A 20164-nucleotide genomic window follows, 5' to 3' on the forward strand; every position below is an offset into this window, starting at 1 on the left:
CGAACAAAGAACAGGCCAATGGCAGAATCTAGGTGATGGGTATTTGGACACAGACTTCAAAATTCTTTCAACTTTCTTACAAGAAAACAAGAGAATACTCAGCCTTACAAGAGAACACTCAGGCCACAGCTCTAGGTATTCACCGGGCCACAGGTCTTCAAACCCAGAAATCTCTCAGGAGGACAAACTCACCTTATCTTTATAAGTATCAGGCAATGACTTGGCTGTTTCTGTATCATCGGGAAGATTGATATAAAATCCCAGAACGTCTCCCTGTCCATAGCCAGAAGAGTAATGTTTGCCAATTGACTGGTGGAACTTGGTTCCTTTTTTGCTCCGCCACGAATAGCTAAATTTATCATAACCTAAGGGAGCTTGAAGGTTACCTGTCCCAATAAAGAGATACACGGGAAGTCAAAAGACTGCAAATCAACCCTGGTTTACTGAAAGAAAAAATTGTACTCCTTTTCGTTTTATTTTTTGGTCAGTTTTACAAAATTGCAAACCACCCAGTCCTTTAGGAAGTGAATTGTATGCCCATAATCCAATAAGCCGAAAAGTCACGAAGCTCAGCCAGATGGTCTATACCTTTCCGCCTGCTGCGACGTCCACACGACAGCTCCCACTTACCTAAGGGCTGGGACCAACCCAGCCTGGCAGCAGTGTCTGGTGGCATCTCATCCACTGTGATTTCAAAGTACCAGGCGCCCTTCCGGACCCCATGAGAAGCCCGCACCATGGAGTAGCCCTTCTCTCCAACCACAGTGAGCCGGTCATCAGAGATCTTTAGCTGGGGAGCTGCAGTGTGGGGATGAAAACAAAGGCCTGCAACTTACTGGAGGCACTTGAGACAGCTGCCCCCAAGACCGGAGTCTCCTACACTCCAGTAAAACAAAGTAAAAAATTGGAAATACCAGGTCAGGAATCTGAAGTATTACTTCAGGAGTTTCAAAGTCTCAACGTAAGATACAGCCAAAGGCGAGAGGAAAAAATAGGAAGAAAGCGGCCAGGTAATCTAGTTTCTATTAAATGTGGTATTTAAGTTAACACGTTAAAATTAGTTATGCTGTCTATTCCCTAAAATATAACAAGCCCATTATAATGTGCTTGGATCCCGATTTGTATAAACCATCCTTTTTTTTTTTTTTTTTTTAAATTCGGGTTTTCTACCCAATGTGGGGCTTGAACTCACAACCCTGGAATCAAGTTGCGTGCCCTACCTACTGAGCCATCCAGGTGCCCCTGTATAAGCCGTCCTTTAACAGACTTGATATTTTATTTTGAAACAATTTTAGACTTTCAAAAATAGTATACATTCACTCGGCTTCCCCAAATGTTAACACCGTCTATGGCCATAACACAATTCTCAAAACCAGAAAATTGGCATTGATACAATGCCATTAACTGATCTATAGATCACCATCAAATTAAGCCAATTATCCAAATAATATCCTTTTTCTGTTCCAGGATCTAATCCAACATCCCACATTTCATTTGGTTGTCATGTGTCCTTAAGTTTCTTCCAATCTGGGACAGTTCAAGTCTTTCATGACCATGACATTTTGAAGAGTACTGGTCACTTTCCTTTGTAGAATGTCCCTCAGTTAGGTTTGTCTGACGTTTCCTCCTGCTTAAGCAGGTTATGCTTTTCCGTCAGGACCAGCAGTGAAGTAAATAATGCTGTGCGTCTCAGTGGATCCCATCAGGAAGCACGTGATGTCAAAATGCCCATGTGACACTTCGATCACTTGATTAACGTGGTGCCTCACTGGTTCCTCCACTATGAAGTCACTATTTTCTCTTTGTAATTAATAAGCCTTTTGTGGGGAGATAAAATATTTGACACCATCAAGGAAATCCGATCATGGACTGAATTCAGATGATAGCAAGGAATGATCTATTTTGTTAAGTGTGACAATAGCGCTGTGGTTGTAAGAGAGAACGCCCCTATCTTTCAGAAGTGCGTATTTTTTTAGACTATGTAGGGTGAGGTTTACTTCTTAAAAATTCAGAAAAAAGAGAGATGCAAAAATAAACAGCTAAAACAAATATGGCAAAACTTGACAATTATTAAATCTGGGTGAAAAGTATATGAAGATTCATTGTATTCATCTTTATACCTTTGTATGTGGTTTGAAACTTTACTATGAGGCCATTATGTAAGATAAGGGGACAAGCTAAACCAACTGGAGTGACTTGGAAGTGAAGGAAAAAAAATGACAAAAGATAGGACGGTATATCCAGGTGATGTAGTTTGATTTTATCAATGTAGAAACATCACAAAACCTATTAAGACTTAACTGAGGAAAAAGCATTTGAAACAGTGTTTATAACACTAAAAGTTGTCTGAATTCTATTGGAGGAAGCACAAAATTTCGATTAGCTATAGCTTTTATAAAGGTCTTTATGATTTACAAAGTACTTCCACAGGTAGACAGGTAGGTAGACAGACTGATCCGCTCAACTACCACTTCTACCGTGCAGATGGAGCAGCGGATTCTGTGACTGTTCAAGGTCACACAGCAGCTCAGGGTGGCCCAGCACTCGTTCTGTTACACAGACCACAATGGCTCATGTACTAGGCAGATACAATGATAACGTCCTTAAATTAAATACACGCTGTTTAGCAAAACTTTCTTAGGTATTTGGCAAATTCTTTTTTTTTTTTAAGATTTTATTTATTTATTTGACAGACATAGAGACAGCCAGCGAGAGAGGGAACACAAGCAGGGGGAGTGGGAGAGGAAGAAGCAGGCTCCCAGCAGAGGAGCCTGATGTGGGGCTCGATCCCATAACGCCGGGATTACGCCCTGAGCCAAAGGCAGACGCTTAACGACTGAGCCACCTAGGTACCCCGGTATTTGGCAAATTCTATCTTCTCAAATACAAATACTTCTTCCCTTACCCCTTCCTGGGCAATTCAGCCCTAAAACCACTAGGCAGGGACTGAGCAAGGCAAGTGTCCAGGATAGAACAGGACAGTAAAGGATGTAACTCCTCCTAAAATACTTATTAATTACATAGGGGGAAAAAGTAACTTTTCAGTGGATAAACCCGGCAGATATCACGTTAGCCAAATGATCACAGTGGACATCATCAGTAATGGGACAAGTTAAAATCACGTACCACCTGACAGGATGCAACATGAAGAGCACAGCATCATTTTAATGATATCTCTGTCAAAGATGCAGAATTGAATCAAATCCTGACATTTCAACCAGACAAACTCAAATTGTGGGATATTCTATAAAACAAGTGGCCTTTCATTTTTCAAAAGCTTCAAGGTCATCAAAGTCCAGGAAAGATAGAAAGACTGTTCCAGATTGAAGAAGACCTAAGAGACATGACATCTAAATGCAGCAAATGATTCTCAACGGGATTCTCAAGGACATTAGTGCACCAACTGGAGACACTTGAATAGGACCTGAGGATCATCAGATGGTAGCAATTAGTGTTAATTTCCTGTCTTTGATGGTTATATACTGGTTCTGTAAGAATGTGAAAGTTTAAACAATATCCCCTAACTCTTTGACACTCTTCCTTTGAGGAGGTGGAGCCTAATTTCCCTCCACCTGAGTGTGGGCTGAACGGAGTGACTCACGTCTAACAAGACAAAGAAGTTGAAGCGACTATCCAGCTTCAAAGCTGGGTCACAGAAGATACCCAAACTCTCCTGCTCTCTTGGGTCACTTGCACTGGGAGGAGTTAGCTTCCACGGATGAGGGTGACTGAGTGGTCTATGGAGAGGCCCATGTGGTGAGGATCCGAGGGCATCCTGTCAAAGTGACAGGAGTAAGCCATCTTGGAAATAAGTCCTCCAGCCTCTGTCAAGTCCTCAGAGTTGACAGGCCCAGCTAAGAGCTTGACTGCAGCCTCAAGAATTCTCCTGAGCCAAGCCACATAGCTAAGCTGCTCCCAGATTCCCAACTCTCGCGATCTGTGGGAGATAAGGAACACTTGTAGTTTTAGACTAAGTTTTACGGTAATTTGTTATGCAACACTAAATACTAACACAAAGGGAACGTCCTTGCTTGTTAAGAAATACACCATCAAGCTCTCAAAAACAGGAGAGCATCATGGAAACTTACTCTCAAATGGTTCAGAGAAAAAAAAAGTTCAGTACTATTCTTACAGTTTTTTTATACATCTAAAATTATTTCAAAATAAAAACCTTAAAAGGTACAATACAGGTTTAGCATTAATTTTTGTAAGGCTCAGCATAAATAGCGTGAACAGCAAGCAGCCATTGCTATTCTATATGCTAAATTCTAACAAATTAACTATCACGGGCCAGTGCTCTCACTTTTTTTTCTCCTTCTATAATTATAACTATTACGGATGGTGAAACAAGACAAGTCTCACTTCTTAAACCCTGAAGTCACTTATTTGGCCCTTCCCTACTATCAAAGTATGTTTGTCACTACCAGAAGTCAAACAACCCACATATAATGGACATGATACCATGGGATTACATTACTTCACTTCCAAATGACCAGCCCCAATGTCAGTATTAGTTTTTTATTTTATTTGATTTTTTTCTAAAGTAATCTCTGTACCCAACATGGGACTCAAACTTACAATCCCAAGATCAAGAGTCACAGGCTCTACCAACTGAGCCAGGCAGGCACCCCTACAAGTGTTAGTTTTTAGCATTAAACCAAGAAATAATGGGCTTTCGAATGCAGTAAATATATGACCTGTTTAGATCTAATTGAAAGAAACAACTGAAAGGCATATTTTAAACCATGGAAATGTGAATATGGACCGGGTATTAGATCATGAAGGAATTATTATTCATCTTAGGAATAATAATGGTATAATGGTTATACATACATATTTTAAAGATTTTATTTATTTGAGAGAGAGAGTGAGAGAGAGAACATAAGTAGGGGCAGAGGGAGAGGGAGAAGCAGACTTGCTGCTGACCAGGGAGCCTGAAGCGGAACTCAATTCCAGGACCCTGGGATCAAGACCTGAGCCGAGGGCAGACGCTTAACCAACTGAGCCACCCTGGCGCCCTGAGTTAACCTTTTTGTACAACTTTAACTCCTGGAACCACAGTAATGTTTCACAGACCCTTCACATTCTCCCCTGAAACACACACTCTCTCCCCAAGAGGTGGGAGAACCTAAAAATAGCATACAAACACTATCAGATGAACCTAACTATTATAAATGAGACACACAATCATCCTGAAGAAGGTGGGAAAGAACAGAACTAATCGATCGTAACCTGATGGGATACTGCAAGGCCACAAGCCAATGAACTGGACGTAACTGCTGTAAGCTAGCTAGTGAATCTTTCTCACAGAGGTCAGCATTCTGAAACTAGTTCATGTGCATTTAGAAATGAACAAATAAAGGAATACACTGTAGACACTCAGGGCCAGGTTTCTCCCTGTCGGAGAAAGAAGTGACAAATAAGGAAAAGCAGAGGGCTAGAACAACCCTGTAGTGTTTGACTGGAATCCAAGCTATCAGTGCAAACTCAGTAGAGCTCTGTATGGATCCGTGTCAGCTGGTATACATACAATCTCCTCCTTCCATCCACTGAGGGAGTCTAGAAGAGACACCTGGTGAGCATACCTAACACTTAGGTCTTTACTTATTTTTATTTTTTTAATTTTTATTACTTTTATTATTTTTATTATTATTATGTTCAGTCAGCCAGCACATAGTACATCATTAGTTTTTGATCAATCTCCAATCAGAGGATCCAGGGCTCTTCAGAGAGGTAGCTGAGACTTGGTCTGGGGCAGGGAAGATACAAGATAAGCCAGAAACATTTTGTGATGCCAGAGAGTAAAGAAGTACTTTAAAAAAAAAAAAAAAAAGATGAGGCTTATCAAAAAAACACAGGAACTAACCTACAGAAGCTCCCAATGGCCAAAGCAGGAATAACTGGAGAACTGGAGCAACTAGATAAAGTATACCCCAATGGAATAAAATAAGTATCTGAGTTCACACTGATATAAATAAAAAAAAAATCGATTAAATAATAAGTGGAGATGGGAAGAAAAATAAAAAACCATCAGGCAAACACACCACATTAATAATTGTTGCAGGGGTGCCTGGGTCAGCTGGGCGTCTGCCTTTGGCTCAGGTAATCATCTCAGGGTCCTGGGACTGAATCCTGTGTCGGGATCCCTGCTCAGCGGGGAGTCTGCTTCTCCCTCTCCCTCTGTCCCCCTCCCCCAGCTCGTGATCTCTCTCTCAAATAAATAGAGTCTTTAAAAAAAAATTGTTGCAGAAAAGATACACTGAAGGATACTAGAGCAAAACTTTATAAACAGGGTATCAGCAAAGCTCAAAGCATCTTTCCTCGAGCTATTTAATAACACAAAAGGGAAAGACAGAGAAAGCCACAGAAACCACCTTAACCAGATGACCATGGCCAACACAACCAACAATTAGACACATCCACATCGTGACCTCCGTGAGATGATGCAGTGAGGACTCATGTCTTTGGTAATCTGCCAAAATATGCATAACCTCAGTCTAATCATGAGAAAAAGACACTCACTGAAGAATATTCGACAGAATCCCTGATTAATACACTTAAATACTGTCTGGTCATGAAAGACATGCAAGGACTGAAGAATTATTAAAGGCTGCAAGAGACTAAGGAGAAATAACGAAATGCAATGTGAGACCCTAGAAAAGAGGCATTAATGGGGGAACTGGCAAAATGTACAAGTCTTTTGTTTCCTTAATAGCAATATTCCAATGTTAACTTCTTGGTTTTGATAACCATACTATCAATCGTGTAAGATGTTACTGTTAGAAGCTTGGGGAGGGATATACTAAAACTATTATTTTTATAACTTTAAGTTTAAAATTAGTTCAAAATAGGGGCACCTGGCTGGCTCAGTTGGTAGAGCAGGCAACTCCTGATCTTGGGGTTTTGAGCCCCACGCTGGGTGTAGAGATTACTTACAAAATAAAAATAAAAGAAGTTCAAAATAAGAAGTTAAAAAAATAATATATATATGTATATAAACGGCTAAAGCTTATGGAAGATACGAACAAGGAGATTCTTTGTTGCACGTTCTGGCTGAGTCTAGTTAGAACTGGGGGGGTGGGTAGTAACAGACTGACATGTACATCTCTAATTCCAGACTGGATAAAGCTGAGGGCAGTATTCAAAGTAACATCTGGGTCCAACGTGAACCTTAATACCTTACATACCTCGATCGTGTAGGGCTAACAAAACCCGTTCATACAAGCAGGCTCTGTAGAGGTCTCCAGGAATAGGTTTTCCTGCCCAGCAGTCAAGTTCAAGCTTCTCAGGGTCAGGGGCATGGGGATCGGGCTCAGCTAGAATATACCGATAGCCATCTTTGTTAAACGGGTGTTCCAAGGGGTAGCCATGAGGGGGAAGGCGCTGAGCAGAAAACAAAGGGTCACTGCAGAAAGGAAAAAATAAAATCAAGAAACTAAAACCCCTCTAGCTCCAATGCCTTCAAATCTGTAAGAAGGACATCTGATTTATTAGATTTCAGCCGAAACACATGCAACTTCACAAATGCTTTTCATTGCTCAAATAGATGATCCTGCCCTCTGCAGGCAAAACAGGCAAATGAAACGGATTTGCTTTTCAATTTAGTCAAGTGGTTTCAGTCAAATTACTCTCTAGTCTGTAGGACTACCTTTGAAACGGAGCCAGTACGTCATAGGGGAGAAAAAGGGAGAAGGGGAACAAGGGCAATTTCCTTCAGCATATGAATTGCTACAAACTAATTAAATAAAACTCAAGAGATGTCAGCACTTCTATCTTGCCAATCTAAGTAAGAAAAGACCAGGATTTACTGAACAAAGCAAAGGGAAGAGGCATGAGGCGAGAGGCACAAAGATGACGTATAAGCGCTCCAGTTCAATATAGGGTCCACTCTCCCTCTCCTCCACCTATCCTTCCTCAAGATGTCTTAACAGAACTTTACTCCCACAGGACTGCCACCCCGGGGGCTGTTTTCAGAAATCTGTAAAACAGGATTCCTCGATCGGGATTATTTTACCCCTCAAAGTGCTCAAGATTTGAGAAAAATGGACAGGGTTTTTAGTCTCAGACACCTGAGCTAGTGAAGAGTACAGCTCTTTTCCCTCTGATGCACTGTGCCAGCACCAAAGAATGGTCTAGCAGTGGTGAGTGGGAGTGGGTTGTTCTGCCCACCTCCGGGCCTTCTTGGTGGTCCCTGTGGTCCCTCCGTCCTGCTGCTTGCGCTTGGCTCCTCTTCCTTTCCCACTGCTTCCTGCTGCAATTCCCCCTTTGAAGAGAAGGCAGATCACTTTCAGTGAGCTGTGATAGAAGCTCCACGTGGATATGGAAATTCCACGGGGACTAACACTCCTGACGTGCATTTGTGTAACACCACACACAGGAGGGTTTCCTTCCTGAGAGCATATTGGATTTCATCCTGCTTCTGAGAGTCTGCTGAGCGTCTCACAGCTCAGAACGCGGGGTTCTGGCAGTAAGCTCAAAGGAACCTAGCACTAATGACGCCTGTGTTACATTTTCAACCTTCCTTTCTTAATGAAGTGCAATGACTCATAACACTTTCTGAGGATGTGACACAAATGCATTTTCACTCATTCAGATTCCAAATACCCACATCTAAAAACAATCGCAAGGGTATTTTTTTCCCACCCAAATCAATACAAACACCCACAAAGACTATCCTCACTGTCAGTAGATGTTCACTTGCTTGAACTATGCATGATATAGTTCATAAACGTAATAACGGCACAGTATCTGCTAAAGCACTTAACTTGAAGATCCAACAAGACAAAGGTACATTAAACATAGAAAACAGAAACGGAAATACTAAAAAGGTGTTTCTCTCCAGTGCTACTAGGTATCCACTCTGGTTGTGCATTAAATTTAGCAGGCAAGTTTTACAATTACTAAGATCGTGCCAATGCATAAAATTCAGGTTAGACTAACCTAGCTTGTGGGATGAAGAGCAAGTATCAATCGACAATTAAGTTAAACAAAAAATAATTTAGCTACATACTAAGGCCAAAGGGATACTACCTAGTGATTTCTGAAACAGGTACTTTAAATTTTTGTCCAGTTCCATCTTTCCTCTCAATTTGTTTTTCCATCCGCCAGAAAATGTCCCTGAACTGCAGGAAAACACCTTTATGGAGACAACTCCATGGAGTACTGTATTATAATTTGGGACAAGCTTGGAAATTATCAGCAGTTCTGCTGCAATGAAAAGGATCAAGACATTGAGAGCAGGTCATATTCTGCACATACAGGACCAGATTTATGCAGAACTACCTTTTAGGAACATACCAGGTATCAGTCCTATTTTTCATAAAAAGGTTTAATGCTAAACTGTTGTAACATCCATTATCTCTAGTTTGAATTACCTAAAAAAATTATTAATTTTTCATTGTATTTTAATTAATTTAAGAGAGAAGTTTTAGATTTACCTGGACTAAAACAAGCAATACTAAGGAGACTGCTGGCCATGTTAGGCAGAATATGACAACGTAAAAGCTTTTAATTACTAACATTCAACTGGAACTACAGTTTCATATCAAGTGCTACTGCCACCATTTTCACGATGCTTTAGATTTTTAATTTAGTTTTAGCTTCTACCACGACTCAGCAAAAAGCATTTTCCAAACCACATAATACTTAAGTCTGAGAGGCTGAAAGAAGACAGAGGAGGAATTCACCTCCAAAAGAGGCTCCACCTGTAAGAACAGAAGTGGCACCATGTATTTGTCACATTTTAACAATTAAAAAGGGAAAAAATGGTGTAAAAAGATAAACAATACACTTAGCTATTTCCAACCCCTCTTAGAATATTAGTAACAGTAGAAATGATTACATATTTAAGATGCTACCACTCTGAAGGACAAGTTAATGACACCATGTGTTAGACGAATGGCTAGGCTACCTCCCAGCTACCCCAACTTTCATTAGATTACCATTAGTACTGAAGGCCATTCCTGTCATTAGGTGGGTTACTGAGAGAAAAACATCTATAGCGGGCGGTCAGTAGAGACTGCTGTCATGGGAATAAGCTAAAGTTTCAGGGCAAGAAAAATTAGAAGACCAGCACAGAAACTCTGTTAAATAACAGCTGATTTAGAAGAGCAGAGAGCAACTGAATCTAAAGTAAGTGTTAGTGATGAGGAAACAGATATACGGACAGGGAGTCTAAGATAAACACAGTAAATCTGACCTTAAACCTGTTACCTCGTTTTATGCTCAATCTGTTTCACTTGAGACCAGACTGTGGTGTAAAGGGACAAAAATTTCTCCACTACCATCTGCCAAATCTTTACCTAGCTTACAAAAACTGAGTTCTGGACTTTAAAGCCTCTGTAAATATCCAGTTGAGAGTCAACCCAAAGGATGCCCAAGTCTAGGCATATCTGGATTCAATAGCTTACAGATATTTCATCAAGGAGACATTTAAACACTTACCATTTAGATTCCCACTTGTAGACACAGCACTGCTTTGTTTTTGGTTGTCATAAGCAGGACCAATGTTACTAAGATCCTAGAGGGAAAAATACATTCAGTTATAAAGGAAGGCTATATAATCAAAGCACTCTGGCAATGCTCAAAAAACCAAGAAATTCTTGAATCAAACCTGACAACTCTAAGGAGTCTGAAATTTACAGGGTCCCAAACTTGGATGCTTCCGAGATCAGCAAGCAAGTGTAAGGATCAAAGCGTGAGGCGGGCCAAGTGTAAGGATCAAAGTCATTAAGAACGAATTGGGGGTGGGGTGGTGGAGGGGGCAATGGCAAACAGGAGTGCCTAAGCCCCATTTTCTCAGCTCCCTGTGGGAATTCAGGCCCATTGTAATCAGATCCTCTCATTTTAGAAAAAAAGACAGAAATCTGAATTTCTAAAACCGGCACATTAAGTTAACAAGTGGTTGACTCACCTACCCTAAGAGAACTCTGGCTAACCTGATTATTTATGAACCCGTTTTGCAAAAGCGGACTGACCAAGGACAAAACTAGCTAAGACTGGAACAAATAGGGAATTCTGGCAACTTCCCAGAAGGGACCAAGAGTAAACTAAAGTAACCTCTGTAAGGATACACCCCCCAGAAACCCCCCATCCCCCCCCCGACTCCATCATCCTTATGCTGCCATTTTTTGAGCACGTGTCCCATAAAGAGGCTTGATTCCTGAATGCACAGGCCCAGAAAGAAGGACACCTCCTTTTGTCCCTATATCCAATTAGCATATTCCATTCAACCTACATACACCCCATGACATCCTGTCTCCTTACAGTTAAATATACCCAACCCCTATCCTTTGAGAAGGTGGATTTGAGAAATTTTCTCCTGTCTCCTTGCTTGAAACGCTGCAATAAAACCCCTTTTCTCTGCTACAAAATTGGTGTCAGTGTCTGGCTTACTGTGCACCACTGGGCAATGGACCCTTGTACAGTAACATTTCTATGTGAAACCTTCAATTTTCAGTGCAGGCAGATCAAACATTTTAAGGCACAGCTCAAAGATTTGGCCTCCTGACACGCCAAACGTAACTCCTGCCATTGAACAAAGCGGAAATTTTCTTTTTCCGCATGTTATGCTAGATACACAACACAAATTCTAATTCACAACAAATTTTTCTTCATAATAAGAAATGTTTTTAAGAGTAAACTTTGAGACGGAAAGAAAATTAGAAATAACGTGGAAGAGCCTATTTATAAGGGAGGAAATTAAAGTTAAAAAAGATTAAAAGGATATGCATAAAGTTATAACATTAAGGGGAAGAGCCAGAACTAAAACGCTAGTCTCCTGGTTTAAGCTGTGGGCTCTTTCTGTCCACACAGAGCAATAACGGTTTACTTGGAGCCCACCATGTTAAGAGGCCTATGATGGCAGTGGTAACTAGACAAATGTTAACAAAACCTAACTCTGTCTCCAAATCAAAAGGGACAGTACAAAGTACCTGATCCAAAAGTCCAAATTTGGGGTAATCTTCTTCTGGGTCCTTACTCCCGGGATCGGGATGTTCCTTTACTAAGAATACATCTCTTTCTTTACTCTAGAAGAAAGCAGTATTTCAGTGTTACCTGAAATTTTATACTTCAAAGTAGTACTGAATGCATGATCAACCAGAAACTCCAATTCCTAAGTGTAATCTCCCAAAACGATAGTATTGCTTTTCCCTCTGATTAGAAAATTAATACATGACCATCCAAAAATTCAAACAGAGAAACTTGAAAAAATGAGAGCCAAAGTCCTTCGGAATCCTCACCTATCCCTCCACCTCACAGAGATAAGCACTGTTAACAGCTTGCTGTTGGCTTCTCCCCAGGTGCTCTCTTTAATTCTAAGGACAATAATGTTTAGAACAGTGTTATTTGTTTTTGTTTTTAAAGCAAAGAAAAAAAAAGTCTGCAATGTCAATATAAAATTATACTTGCAAAAGTACAGTGGACAAAGGTTTCAGTGTCGTGTATAAAACAACCAGGGTGATATTCACTTTAGACACAACTTTGTGACTATGTGAAACCTGTTAAAATTTACAATTAGCAATACCTCACTCTCCAAGATTTAAAACTAAGTTGTTCTCATTTTCTTAGTCATCACATTATTTTAGTGAGACTAAAACAAATTTTATATTCTTACAAAGAACACTGACTTTCGAAAAGTCGAGTCCAATCATTTCAGTCTACTCACCATCGTCTTAACAATGTTATTTGGCCAAGTCATTTTCCCAGGTCTCTGTCTGGTCGTCATGCACTCCCAGTATTTATCAATAAATGGTATGATATCCTAATTTTTAAAACAAAATATATTAAGATTTCTATAGTTGCTTTCAAAGTTATACTCACAAAAAAGGAAAGAAAACTGCAGCATTTTCAAAGACCTTGTCAGAATTGAGAGAAAAATCCATGTTTAGTCTTTTCATGATTAAACAAATACATAACTGCATGCAAACAACACATAGATTGTGAGGAATTTCAAATAAGTATATACAAATCTTAGCCACATAGGGCTTACAATCCAGTTGGAGGGAAAGATCCATCCCATTCTCCCATTCTCTTGAGTGCCATTTGGACAACAACCCGCAATCATTCTCTCTCCAGAGTTTGAGTTTCTACCTGCTTCCAACATCCCTATGTGGACACCCCACAGGCACCTCAAACTTCTTGTAAGAAAATTACACTTTGGGGGGCACCTGGGTGGCTCAGCTGGTTAAGTTTCTGACTCTTGGTTCCGGCTCAGGTCATGATCACAGGGCCATGAGATGTAGTCCGGCATCCAGCTCCAGGGCAAGGAGCCTACTTAAGATTCTCTCTCTCCCTCCTCTTCTGCACTTCACTCCCACCCTCTAAAAACACAACAAAACAAAAACTAAACTTTGTATCCTAACTCCCAAATCTGCTCTGATTTCTATCCTTGCTCCTAATGCTCAGAATCACCCAGGAGTCACCTAGTATCACAAGCTAGAAACCAGGGGGTCATCTTTGATTCTTCTCTTGTGTACGACTTCCACATCTAAACCAACACCAAATTAATTTTTAGATTTCAGAAATTTCTCACCCATCACGCCTCCTTTCTATCCCCACTGCTTTGATTGTGGTCCTCGCCAGTTCTTGCTGGTGACTAAAAAAATATCTGAGCTTGCTCTTCTGACAACGACCTCCCCCCATTCTCACCATTCTTCCAAAGTCCACCAGAGTCAGAGTCTACCACTAATGCCTTCCTCTAGTCAGTTCCATGAAAACCAAATCTCTACCAAAAGGAACCAGAGTTGGGGCGCCTGGCTGGCTCAGTCGGTGGAGTGTGTGGCTCTCGATCTTGGGATTATAACTCTGAGCCCCATGCTGGGTGCAAGGATTACTTAAAAACAGTATCTTTAAAATAAATAAACAATAAAATAAAAGGAACTGGGGTTGAATCAGGGAAAGTAGAAAGGAAGTCTGGAATATTCTGTTGTTCCGGAAAGTAAGGAAGAGTTCAAAAACTGATAGGGACACCACAAAGTATCAGGAGTCAGCCTAAATGGGGCTACACTGGTCAAATCTGAGTACCAGAAATCAGAAATCCAGTAACAGACTATAAAAATCCACAAATCTGAGGTGATACTTAAAGTGGAAAAAAAAAAAAAAAGGAATGGACCTAAAGGAAAACCCCTTTTTACAGAACTACAAGCAAGAAATGTATTCTTTTGGGGCGCCTGGGTGGCACAGCAGTTAAGCGTCTGCCTTCGGCTCAGGGCGTGATCCCGGCGTTACGGGATCGAGCCCCACATAGGCTCCTCCGCTGTGAGCCTGCTTCTCCCTCTCCCACTCCCCATGCTTGTGTTCCCTCTCTCGCTGGCTGTCTCTATCTCTGTCAATTACATAAAATCTTTAAAAAAAGAAAATGTATTCTTTTTCACAATGACCACTCTATTAACTGATTCAGGCTAGGATAATCAGTAGTTGCTAAAACCACTGCTTGAAAGGGTTTGAACAAGACAGTCACACAATCTCAATACATCATCACACAGACTGCTTAATAATTACAAAAAGAAAAATGTCCCTTTACAATGGAGAAATCTGGTGATACCTCTGCTTTACCCAAGCAATCAAATTTAGAACTACTACTAATAAAACGAACCAATATTTTGTGCTTCCTGATGTGATACAAGGAAAAATATACCTATCTACATAATATTCTTGCCAAAAATGTTTAACCTGAGAGGCGTCTGGGTGGCTTAGTCGGTTAAGCATCCGCCTCTTGATTTTGGCTCAGGTCATGATCTCAGGGTTGTGAGATCAAGCCCCACATTGGGCTCTGCATTGGCTGTGGAGTCCGCGTGAGATTCTCTCTCTCCCCTCCCGCTGCCGCTCCCCTCTCCTCTCCTCCCTCTCTAAAAAAAAGTTTAACCTGAGCTCAATCATGAGGAAACAATCGGATAAATGCCAATTGAGGACCATCACGCCAAACAACTCTCTAGGTTCCTCAAATTTTAATGTCATAGCAGATGTGGTGCCCGGCTGGCTCAGTTGGAGGAGCATGCAACTCTTAATCTCGGGGCGTGAGCTGGAGCCCCACCCAGGGTGTAGAGATTACTTAAATAAATAAATAAACCTTGTAAATTAATAAATAAATAAACAAATGTATGCTAGAGCAGACCAAAAGAAAAAGAGAAAAAAAAAAACAACAACCAAACAAAAAAAAACCAAAGTAAAATAAATTCAGGAACTGTTTTGAAGACAAACAAGACATTACAGGGACACCTGGCTGGCTCTGTGAGTAAAGCATGTGCCTCTTGATCTCAGGGTTGTGAGTTCCAGCCCCATGTGGGGCGAGGAGCCCTACTTTAAAAAAAAAAAAAAAAGAAAGGGAGAAAGAGAGACAGACACACACACACACATTACAACTAAATGTAATGTGTGATCCTTGCCTGGATCCTGGATGGAGAAAAAGCTATGAAGGATATTAAGAATAACAGTGAGAAAATATAATTATACACTTTATATAAAAAATAAAAACTGCATATATTAGACAGCAGTATTACATCAACATTAAATTTTCTGAGTATGATCAGTGTACTGCACTTATGAGAGAATACCGGGTATAGTGTTCAATTTAGTCTCATATAGCTCAGGGAGAAAATACAGACATTGGGCGATAAAGCACATGCAATAAAATATTAACAACTGGCAAATCTAGGTAAAGAATAAACAGCTGTTCAGTGTACCACACGAATTTTTCTGTATGTTTGAAAAATTCAAAATAATAATTTGGGGGTAAAAAGTATGAAAAAAACCAAATCTAATCACCGCACACCTCTAATGCAGGAATAAAAAGAAGGTGAGGGGGCTGTCTGCTGACTACTCCACCTGCAGGATTAAGTCCTAACTTCTATTCAGTAGAAAATCCCTTGCAGGTCTCTTCCCAACTATACTGGTCTCACCAGACATCCTATACCAGTGTCTTTCAAACTGTAGATCACAATCTATCAGCAGGTTATAAAATCAGTTTTGTAGGTCAAAACGAGCACTGACTGAGAATAGAAAATAACAGAGTGCAGAGGGAAAAGACTGGAAGGTAAACACTGTTTGGCAAAATTTTTGTTTCAGTTTTAAATGAAAGTAGGTAGGTATAAATGTACACTACGCACAATGTAAACTCCACTGTTCTAAAATTTACTTAATTTTCTTACCATGAATCACAGTAGGAAAGACTCACGGATGGGCTAATCATCTAATGTTGATTCCTGACTTTGGTCGTGTGGTTTTGCAGTTTAGTAATAAAGGATAAATTGTTTAAACTCACCCCCTCCCTCTGACAAAATCTGTAACAACCATCTATAAAAATAGCTAAACTGAGAATAGCTGAGAAGATTCACCTCAAGATCTGATTATTAACTGTGGGACAGAGAGTTGTTTGCTTCTATAAAGCCAACCAAAACTATTTTTAAGAATTCACCCAACTAATAGCTAAGCCAACTGACATACTGTGCACATACTAACAATTTAGTAAATCACAGGAAATAAGTAACACATAACCATTGACTCTACAGTCACATGGTCATAAAAACTGGGGGAAAGTACTTCCTGGTAAAAAGTATATTTAAAAGTTCCACCTGATTCTTTGGCATAATTGCAATTACATTAATTTCTTCTCTACCTTATCTTTGGAGAACATGGTTTTCGGATGTTCATCCTGTGTTCGGGACTGCCATGTTAGGTTGGCCAAAGCACTAAGGCACATTTCCTTCAAGTCTAGCAAAAACAAAAAGAAAAAGTTACCTATAGTATTATATCCCTATCAGTAAAAGAATATTCAACTAGGTGGTCCACAAACTAACAATTACAGGAGTTAAAAGTACAGTCATTGATCTGAAATGGACAACAGCCATTATTTGGAGCTAAACCTGAACTTCTACCAGCTACCAGGCAGAGGTTTCCTGATCCTGCTACGTCCAAATTCCTTTTCTTTTGCAGCTAACCAGAAGACAATTTTGCAGCACTCCATAGTTTGTTCTTACTTGCTTGCTTCCGGAGGAAATAGGTATTCCCACTATGATGGCACACATTGCAGTGAAAACTATAGTTGGTCATGAAAGGTAGACAGGATCTGCAGAACAGCCAGATTAAACAATTAGTGAACTTCTCAACACACATTTCTTTCCTCTTCTTTTTTTAAAAGATTTTACTTATTTATTAGTCAGAGAGAGAGAGAAAGCTCGAGCAGCAGGGGGTGCGGCAGGCAGAGGGAAAAGCAGGCTCTTCACTGAGCAAGGAGACCAATGCAGGATTCAATCACAGGACCCTGGGATCATGACCTGAGCTGAAGGCAGATGCTTAACCGACTGAGCCATGCAGGTGTCCCCACCCGGATTTTTCTGTTACAAAAATTTAATAAGACATTATCTACCATGGTAGATAATTCAGCATCAGGAAGGTTCTCACTGGGACCTTGTCCAAGTTAGTTTATTGTAATATTTGAGCACCTAAAGAGTATGCTAGGCCAGTTGTGGAAGAAGACAAAGCAGTCTCTTTAAATATCTTTATATTTAAATATTTGAATGTAAATTATGTCTAAATAGAAACAGCTTTATAAATGTCTGTACATAAATTATATTTAAATAGTTAAATATTTCTTTAAAGTGCCAATAACACTGTTGGAAAGGGCAGGCAGAAACTATGACAAGATTAATTAAACATGTAAATAATTGTGGTGCCTGGGTGGCTCAGCAGGCTGGGTGTCCAACTCTTGATTTTGGCTCAGGTCATGATCTCAGGGTCAGGAAATCAAGCCCTGCGTTGGGTTCCAAGGCGAGCACAGAGTCTGCTGGAGATCCCTCCCCCCCACCCCCACTCTCCAATCAATCAATCAATCAATCAATAAAATCTTTCAAGAAAGCACATAAATCACAAAACATTACTTGTCTCATTACCAAAGAAGTCCTACAGATGATAATTAGTCTGTAAGAGTTTTAAGGATCCAAGTAGTAACTTCACATTTAAGAGTTAGAAAAGATTTTTGGAGGACATAAGTTATGAACTGGATTTGGGAAGATGAGTTGGTTTTCTTTTCTCTAGGTGACCTATGTATAGAGATGAGAAAGGGCCAACTAGGGGCAGAGGGGCAAACTGCTGTAAACAAATCTGGCCCAGAGAGGGGATTTGTCAGCAATACGGTGAAGAAAAAAAAAAAAAAAGAAAAGAAAAGAAAAGAAAAGAAAAGAAAAAAGAAGGCTTGAAAGGTAAGAAATCCAAGGAGCCAGGTAGAGTTGGATTTTTTCTGTGGGTAACGGGAACTCCTTTAAGGGGAAGTGACATGGTTAGAATTCCAAGTTTCATGACAGGATGGGTCTGAAGGAAGAGATTAGAAAAAACGAATGTATGTAAGGTGCTTTTTTGGCCGTTCCAGCAGAAGGTAAAGAAGGCCTCACCTAGGGTGAATAAACAGAAAGGGCAAGACTGTACACAAGAAGAGAAAAGATTGGTAAAGCTCGGTGACTAATTGGGGTGGGGGGTGTGGAAGGGACAGGAGTTCTAACTACTAAGGGTGCTTGTATCACAAAGGTGGAATCTTCTAAACGGGTAGTTTGGGGGGCAAGAGAAGACTTGTCTGGAGGCAGAGAGAAAGACACCAGTGGAGGGAGAGATTAAAAAAATGGTGGATACTGAGGCTGTAACTGAGGAACCAATGCGTTAGAGAAGGAGGCGTGGCGGTGACTGGAAAAGTAGAGTACAGGGAGACCTTAGTCTTTTTTTTTTTTTTTAAGATTTTATTTATTTATTTGACAGAGAGAGAGGCAGCAAGAGAGGGAACACAGGCAGGGGGAAGTGGGAGAGGGAGAAGCAAGCTTCTTGCTGAGCGGGGAGCTCGATCCCAGCACGCTGGGATCATGACCTGGGCAGAAGGCAGTCGCTTAACAACTGAGCCACCCAGGCGCCCCAGGGAGACTTTAGTCTTAAAAAGGAGAAAGTAACAGAAAAATACGAGACTGGTTCAAGTTGTAAGGGAAGAAATGAAAATAAAAGCAGGTTTATCTTGGACTCAGCTGAAACTTGCTTAAGGTATCCTCAAAGAGAAGTTTCCCAAGTTTGTGTCTATTGCCACCATTCAAGAAATTAAGAAATGTTCTTGTGAATGTTAAGATTGAGTTCCCTTGCCTTTACCTCGCTCTCGAAACCTTTCGGTTCAACAGCCCGCTGTGATAAAATCACCTACAGAGGGCAAAGCCTCAAACTAGAGCTATGTAGGCAGTTGTTATTTAATTCCAATATAATCAGGTGTTTACAGCAGCCTTTTTCCAACCCTGCTAGCTCACTTCCTCTATCTCGGCTGTGAAAGATATCTGTCCCACCTAGTTGGGCTTTTGGCATAACTTCTGAAATTCAGGTACAAACTGGTTTCTACCAAAACTCTGAACAGTGCTTTGATTCTTCCCCAGATCACCCCAAGTTATCTCTCTGGTAAATTTCCTAGGCTCTGTCTATCCAAAAAACTCTCCTTGGCCAAAGGGGCCCGATTTTAGGTCTTATCTAAGTGACCAGCTTTGCTTATCCTGTATATCCTATCTTCCCTACAGGTCCTTCTACCAAGATCAATTCTTTCTCTCTGATCCTTCAGTATTTTTTTCTTTTTTAAAGATTCTATCTTAGCTTACCAGTCACATGTTAATTAGAACATTAGCATTTCTAAAACCCACTATAACTTTTTAACTAGAAAGCATAAATTATAAAAGAAGGTATTTCTTCACAAACCCACCCAATGAAGAAGAATTTCAGAATTAGTAATGCAGCCTCAAGACAATCTAAATTTACTTGCATAATATGGACCATAAGGAATGCCACAGAGAGCCAGCGTACAATATGGAAATATCCATAGACAGTGAATCAATATCGAGCACTGGCTAGCTGTTGACTGAATCCCTACAATAAAGCAAAAAGCCTTTTATTCTCAATCAATCATAAAATGATTTTGATTCATTAGAAGAGGTAAAAGATTGGAAATATGCTGAGGAGAGAATACAGGATACTTAAAGGGAGTGAGTTAAAAGCCAAAAGGAAAAAAAGAATCGCTCAAGCATGAAGAGGCACTGGTCATCTCAAATTTTTGACAACAGGCTTTGTCTACCACAGACACCAACCCCTTCCCTAAAATCCATAACACCCAATACAACATTTAAATGATACTGTCCCATATTTGTTTATACAGTGC

General features: G+C 40.3%; 1 protein-coding gene across 6 annotated transcripts in view; it reads right to left on the minus strand.

Annotated features, from left to right (window-relative positions):
* The window catches only part of ASH2L (ASH2 like, histone lysine methyltransferase complex subunit), a 28160-nt gene that overhangs the window by 6536 nt on the left and 1460 nt on the right, over positions 1–20164 (minus strand). For all 6 annotated transcript variants that reach the window (XM_002917229.4, XM_034647501.1, XM_019797486.2 and 3 more), the window contains exons 4-12: positions 16977–17065; positions 16616–16710; positions 12668–12763; positions 11934–12029; positions 10444–10519; positions 8170–8263; positions 7188–7405; positions 631–798; positions 193–386 (exon numbers count right to left, since the gene is read on the minus strand). In XM_002917229.4, coding sequence (XP_002917275.1) covers positions 193–386; positions 631–798; positions 7188–7405; positions 8170–8263; positions 10444–10519; positions 11934–12029; positions 12668–12763; positions 16616–16710; positions 16977–17065 — 1126 coding nt within the window. The remainder of the gene's footprint in view (positions 1–192; positions 387–630; positions 799–7187; positions 7406–8169; positions 8264–10443; positions 10520–11933; positions 12030–12667; positions 12764–16615; positions 16711–16976; positions 17066–20164) is intronic.

The sequence above is a fragment of the Ailuropoda melanoleuca genome, chromosome 18 (assembly GCF_002007445.2).
Source record: "Ailuropoda melanoleuca isolate Jingjing chromosome 18, ASM200744v2, whole genome shotgun sequence".
Lineage (NCBI taxonomy): Eukaryota > Metazoa > Chordata > Mammalia > Carnivora > Ursidae > Ailuropoda > Ailuropoda melanoleuca.